This window comes from Notamacropus eugenii, chromosome 6 (assembly GCF_028372415.1).
Source record: "Notamacropus eugenii isolate mMacEug1 chromosome 6, mMacEug1.pri_v2, whole genome shotgun sequence".
NCBI lineage: Eukaryota > Metazoa > Chordata > Mammalia > Diprotodontia > Macropodidae > Notamacropus > Notamacropus eugenii.
In genome coordinates this window covers 343,422,043-343,429,123 of record NC_092877.1, presented here as the reverse complement: position 1 = coordinate 343,429,123, position 7,081 = coordinate 343,422,043, and the positions used below count along the sequence as shown (strand labels likewise).

Genomic DNA, 7,081 nt, shown 5'->3' with positions numbered 1-7,081 from the left:
GAATGACCGGGGCGGGGCTGAGTGGCGGGAGGGGAGGGCGGCGAAGCGACGGCCGCGGTGGCGGCGGGGGGCGGGGCGGAACAGGGGGCGCCCCTCCCTTCTCCCCTCCCCCACCCGCCCCGGGCTGGCCCCGCCCCCAGGCTCCCGCGGCGCCGCCCGGCTGGCCCGCTAGCAGGCTCGCAGGCTGCCGCGGGCGGGCGGAGGCAGCCGGCGGGTCACGCTGCGGACGCGGCGTGCTGAGGCCCGGCGGGCGGAGGGATCCGGCTGGGCGGCGGGCGGGCGGGCGCGTCCGGGGTGGGCGGCGGCGCGGCGGCGCAGCGGCGCGGCGAGACCCCGGGGTGCGGGGCGGGGGATCCCCAGTCCCCGCCCTGTTTTCCCCCCCGCCCCTCACCCCACCTCCTCCACGCCCCTCCCCCCTCCTCCCCTCTGGTTGGAAAGTTTCTAGAACCCCTTCCCGGCGGCCCTTGCGGTTCCAACATGGCGGAGCTGACGGTGGAGGTTCGCGGCTCCAACGGGGCTTTCTACAAGGTAGCCGGGCCGGGGCTGGGACCGAGGCCGGGATTGGGCGGGGAAGGGGGCGGCGGCTGTGGGGGAGGGTGGACGCGAGGCCGGGGCCGGAGCCGGGGCCGAAGTCGGAAGGGGCGGCCCCGGGGGTGGGCGGCCCAGGCTTGGGGCGCGGGCGGGCCGGCGGGCGGCACGGCCCGGGCCCTGCCTCCTGGCGCCGCCGGCGGCCGCGGTTTAACGGTCTCGGACCCCGGCTCCGTTAGGCTCTGAAGCCGCCGGGGACCGGCCCGGGGCTTCCGGGCGCCGCGCTGCGCCTGGCCGGGGTGGGGCGGGCCCAGGCTATCCGGGGATTGTGCGTTCATAGGCCCGCCGAGGGGGCGGGGAGGCCCGGCGGCGGCGCCCGCGGCCCGGTGACCTTGGGCCAGCCTCTTGGGCTCCGCGCGGGGCCTCGCTCTACCGCTCCGGGAAGTGGGGGCGTAGGCCACGGAACCCGCCCGGAGGCGCTTTCCTGTGCCTGGAGATCTCCGGAATGTCTCCCGGGGGTGGGGGGGCGGTGGCCCTTATTTCCAGCGTTGTGTTGCTTAGAGCATCCTGGGCCCCGTTTGTGGGGTGGGGGCGTTTAATCGGGGGTGTAAAGAAAGGCGAGGAGGTGTGGGCAGCCGGGGAAACACGGACAGGCCTGGCAGGGCAAGAATCCCCCCCAAGAAAAACCCTACCCCCCCACACTTCCCCTTCTCCATCTTTTTCTCTCCCCCCTCCCCGCCTTGTTTTATACTGCCGCCCTGCCCCCATGTAGGCCGGGATGTTATAAGATCGATACGAACCCCCCCTAGCTCTTCCCCTCCCCCCAGCTGTCGCCCGTCCGTCATCCGGTCTAAGCCTGGGCTCAGATGTTTCAGAGTCCGGGCTATTTTGGTGGAGGCCGCGGCCGTGCGGCTCGGCCCGAGCGGGGGCCCGCTGGGCGTCCCCTCTGCTGGGGGGGCCCTGGGTGAGGGCAGAGCCTGCAGGACTCGGGCCCCGGATCCGCGGCCTTTCGGGGCTGGCGTTTTCGTCCCCAGAATAGAGGGGGCTGCGGGCGGGCGGCGGGCCGGAGCCCCGACCCGGGGGGCCCTCCATCTGGCCTTTGTGTCTTGGAAAGCTTTGTACCCGGCGAACGGACGGGTCCGGCTGGGGTCCCCTGGATGAGGGAGGTGGCTGAGGAAGGCGAGGCTCGGGATCCTTTCTCTGGGCCTGGTGACCCGGGCGGGGAGGTAGTGTTTACAAAGTAGGAGTTAATTCTCTTAAAAGGTGGGCAGGGCCGAGCTTGTAATGGAAGGGTCACGACTTTCCTTCTCTAAAGTCAAAACTTCGGTGGCTAGAGTTTTTGGAACTGCTGTTCTGTTTAAATGAAATACTTAAGTATTTTAGCCCTGAAAGTTCAGTGTTTTCAAAGTGCATCTAGGAAGTGTAGTTAGTTACTCTTATTTTCTATAGGAAACGATAGTGTGCATTTTTTTCAGACATTTAGCTGCGTCTTGGACCACCACGTGGGCAGTGGAGAAGGGGACTACGTACATTTCGTTTAGCCTAAGTACATTTCATTAATTTGTGGTGGCAGCTAGAAGGAAAAATGCCGTGTCTGAATTTGCTCCTAACAGTTATTTCCCCAAGGTGATTTTACAGGTTGTTTTTATGGCTATTAATTTGCAGGTAGGGAATATCATTTTTGGAAGCCTCTGTAAAATATTTTAGGAGAGATGAAACTTTTTTTTATACATTCACAAAATTGGCTAAAAAATGAAAAGGACTAAAGATGAATTATGAAACATGAGGAGAAGAGGAAGAAGAAAATACAGATGAAAACTCTTTGTCCGTAGTCTCAAATTTATTTTCCAGACTGTAACCCTTTAAAAAAAAATAATTGTGGAACGCACTAGGACAAATGTGATTAGAGCATTCAAGGTTCAGCTATCTGAAGTAGAAAGAGTACTGGACTTGAAATCCCAACTCCAATTCTTCTGTAATCAGAGCTTGGTTCATTGACCTCATTTTATTTCGTTTTACTTGTCTGTAAAATGGGAATGATAATACACAACACTACCTACCTAACTAGGTTGTAGTAAGGAGGGGGAGGGGTTTTAAAAGTTCCAGGGTAAGTGTAAGGGGGTTAATTTAACCCTGAGTATTACTGACTATTTTTTTATATCTGGGAAAACTCTAGAAAATAACCTTAGTGCTTAACACTGATAATTTTAAAAATTCTTAAAGCACCCTTTTATTAGCTTTGAGGGTTTTTAATATTTAACCATTGCCAAAGGATACACTTTGCTTAGGGAGATATTGAAAGTTAGGTCATACTATACTTGTGCTTATGTAGGGAAAAGTTTCCATGGTGTCCTAGGTTTCTAAGGAAAATAATGCCAGGTTGGAAACATGAAATTTGAAACCCTCTTTGTTAATCAACTCCATTTATATATATTGGTAATATATAATATATATAGACTTGGGATTTTAGCTATAATTTGTCACTGAGATCAGAAATCCAGAATACATGATTAGTTGGTAAAATTAGCTTTAAAATATAGCATAATTTACTGTTCAGAAAATTTAAAGAATTGAAATAGCTCTGTTGTGTGTTATGATAGCCTAGATAACTGGTGTGGTAAAGACTATGTATTTTTGTTTTAAGTTTTGTTTGTATTCATCACTTTTAGTATATTTGCCATCAAAAATTAGGCGTAATGGAGGAAGGTGTAGTTATTAATACATGCTGTGTATCCACCTTAATGATTTTGCTAAACCACTGAAGCAGCATTAAACTTAGGTTCTCTAGTCATGTCATTTATAAATTTTTGCATTATGTTTTATAGTGGAGAGAACACTTTGTTCATAACTGTCCAAGAAATAGGCAATAAATATATGAAGAAAGTCAGTATTTAACCTAAGTCTTCCACACTGTGCTTTTCCCACTACGTAGTGCCCCACTTGAATATACTATTAAATTCTAAGAAATTAAAGTCTAAAATAAATATTTTAGTCTATTTGTCTTAACTTTCTCTTATTCCTAATATTCTTATTTCTCTCTACCTACCTATAAGGTAGATAGTACAAGTATTAATTTTACAAATTGAGACCCCAGAGAACTTAGATGAGTACCTCCTGACCATAAAAAGAATTAAGTGCTAAGTTTTTAATTGAATACCTTTCAGATATTGTATTTAGTAGGAGCTATCATGAAATTCTCTTCAGTCTTTATTCATGTACCTGTCACAAAGGAGAGAACAGTTTCTCAATAATTAATGTTTCACATCAAATCCAGGGCTTATAGGTAGTCATCTTAAAAGATGACAATTTGCATTTTTAATTGCCCCAGGAAATGATTCTAACACATTTGTTCATAGTACAAAACTTGAAACCAAATGGTTGATTTGTAATTTAGAGACTCAAAAGATTGATGATCTTTTAAAGTAAAGACTTATAAATTGCAATTTGATTTGAAGTGTAAATACTGCCTTTTAAGTAAGTCCTCAGTTGAAGTTATTATGTACTAAAATTTTTCTTTAAATATTACTATTTCTTTAAATATTAAATATTTTTCAGGTACTTAATAGCTGTGTCTCTTATGATCCTCAGTTTCCTCATCTGTAAAATGAGGATAGGCAGTACATCTTTATGTACTTAACAAGATTGTTGTATGGCTCAGACCAGTTATTTATAGTCTTTTATGCATGTTAATGAACCTTGCAAATGTACTTATTGGGTATATATTTGGAAGTTTTAAGATGACCATTTTTACTGTGAAACTAACTGAAGCAGAAAAGTTCCTCTTGAGGATGGTCATGTGTTTATTCTCCATCTTGGAATCACTCTAGACTTCTTAGAAAAGGGTCATAAAAAATTTTTTAATGATAACTATTTCAACATAATGAATGGTTTTCTTTTATTTTTATGCATTTTTATGAATTTAAAAGCATTGCGAGAAGGGGTCTATAGTCTTCTGCAGATTGCCAAAGGGAATTCATGACCAAAAAAAAAAGAAAAAGGAATTCTTTTAGAAGGTATTAATAAGTACTACGTACTTTAGAGATAGATAGTGCTTCATCTAAGGTCAAGCTGATAGGAATAGAATTGTGCAGTGATAGCTTAATAAATGAGTTCTGGGAGTGAAAAATTTATATGAGGAAATTTTTTGCCTTTAAAAATCTTTATTTAAAAAAGGTTAAAGTATTAATTTTAACCTTAATTGTTACAGCTGAATGGTATCAATATGGGGAGAGAGGGGGCCTGCATAATTTGTTCTGCACAAATCTTGGAAGAATTTGGCATCCCTACCCTCTGGCCATTTCATTCCTTTTGTTGAGGGGGTCACTGTTCTGCTTCCTGCCCTAATAAATAAGAAGAGATGAGGTTTTGTATTTCATAAAAGCTTTCACTTTACAAATAGATAGCAGAAGGATGACCCTGCCTGCCCCTTCTCCTTTCCAGTCTGGTCTCTATTTGTACCATACCATATGATTTACAGAATTCTTCAAGATTTTCTCATTTGATCAGATGAAACAATTTAAGGATTGTTGACCACATTTTAGAAGTAAAACAATGCCCTGAACTGCTTGCTATGTGGCCTGTTATTTGTCTATATACTACATTTTCTCCATTATAAATGATTTATTGATAGGTTTGGCTGTGTTTTGTTTTTTTTTTTAGCTAGTGTCACCAGTGACATCTCCTTACCTCGATAGAATCCACCTTTATGACAAATAAGTATGGCCCAGCAAAACAACAAATTGGCCATTTCTAAAATACATAGTTTTTCTCCAGTGCATTTTGTGTTTAATTTGTTTAATATTTAATGATAATGCCATGGCTTCACTTGATATCCTGAAATATGTCTCTGCTTCTAATGTTATTTCTGTCTCTGGTAATTGAGTTTCAAATAAAGAATTCTGTCCTTTTTACTGTTATGTTAATAGAGACATTAATAGTTACCTTGTAAAGGGCCAGAATGATGGCCATTTTACTTAAGACCAACTGTGTGTGAATGAAGGGATAAACTATTAATATTAAGTATCTGTTATTTTTAAGATATGCTAAGGGCTGGTGATAAGAAAAAAAAAACTAGATAGTCCCTGCTCTCCAGGAAGTCAAGTTCTAATTGGGAGAAACAACATAAAAAGAAAATTCAGCTATTGGGAGGCAGGGTGGCAAGGCCTAGGGGGTCCTTAGATTGCATCTCTAGATCAGATGATGGTGCCAGATGGCTGTTTGATGAGCATGAGGGCTAAGCAGTTAGGGAGTTTGGTAAGGACTAGAGGACCTTAGGGGAAGGTAGATGCAGAGGTAGGTGTTAAGACCTTGAGGTACTCCATCTCACCAAAAAGAATAGTTGGTGATTTACCTCATCCAAGTTGATTGTCACCATGGGATCTAGTCAGCCTGGGTCTAGGGATAAAAGGAAGGGTAAGGAAAGGGGGAGTATTTCTTTTGTGTGGGCAGGGTTTCCTGAATTGGTTGTGAGCAAGTTGGGGTCTAGAGAAGGAATGAATTGCTGCACCTGCTGGTTTCTTGTGGGGGCACAAAGAATCAAAGACAGTCCCTATCCCCAAGAAATTTCACTCCAATTGTAGCTAGTCAGCATAATAAATTTAGTGGATTAGGAGGTACTGACTGGGTTTACTACAAATTTTTGTACTCCGCTAGGCCCTTCTATGAGGTAATCCTTTTTACACCTCCCTAATCCACTGATTATTCTACTTACTACAGCATTTTTTTCCAAACCTTTTTCATTCCTCCTCAAGCCTCCAATTGTCCTAAAATTCTCACTTCATCCATCCATCCCTGCTAAAATTTTTTTTTTGTGGCTAAGTTCTTTGAAGACCATCTACAATTAGTGCCTCCCTTTCCTTTCTCCTCAACTCTGTAGTCTGGCTTCTGAGTCATCATTCAACTGAAAAAGCTCTCTCTAAGGTTATTAATCATTTAAGTGCCATTCTAATCACATTTCCTCAATTGTCATCCTTGTATTTTCTACAGGCTTTGAATTCTGTTCTTTGACATCTTTTCCTGTATACTTTCTTTGCTACATTTTTTTGATATCAGACCACTTTAGTCACCTTTGCGGTATCTTCGTTCAGGTCATTCCTGTTAACTGGTTTGCTCACCCTAGGGCGTGTCCTTGTCCTTTTCTGTATTATTTAACTTCATAATCTCATCAGCTCCTGTGGGTTCAGTTATCATCTAGGCTGATCCCCCTTGACCTCTAATCTGAAATCTCCAGTTGTATATTGGACATCTCCACTTAGATGTCCTGTGGATACTTACAAAATTAAAATATTTTCCAAGTGACTAAAATGCCTTTTCCCCCTATTAAAAAAAAAAGAAAAACAAAGCCCTCATGATAAAAATGTATTGTCATACAGAACAAATGCCTACATTGGCTATATCTGCAAAATATTTATGTCTCAATCTGCACGGTGAGTCTGGCACCAATCAGGAAATGGATAGCAGATTTTGTCTCTGGTCCTCAGTTTTGGATTACTCCTACTGTTCACTCTGTCTTTCTAGTCACGTGCTACTAACTGAGTGGACTACAGATTTGTTA

The 7,081-nt window shown here is 44.6% G+C and overlaps 1 protein-coding gene across 7 annotated transcripts in view; it reads left to right on the top strand.

Annotated features, from left to right (window-relative positions):
- Positions 1 to 293: 293 nt before the first annotated feature.
- The window catches only part of FXR1 (FMR1 autosomal homolog 1), a 62,822-nt gene continuing 56,034 nt past the window's right edge, over positions 294 to 7,081 (top strand). For all 7 annotated transcript variants that reach the window (XM_072618384.1, XM_072618382.1, XM_072618383.1 and 4 more), the window contains exon 1: positions 294 to 528. In XM_072618384.1, coding sequence (XP_072474485.1) covers positions 478 to 528 — 51 coding nt within the window. In that variant the 5' untranslated portion in view covers positions 294 to 477. The remainder of the gene's footprint in view (positions 529 to 7,081) is intronic.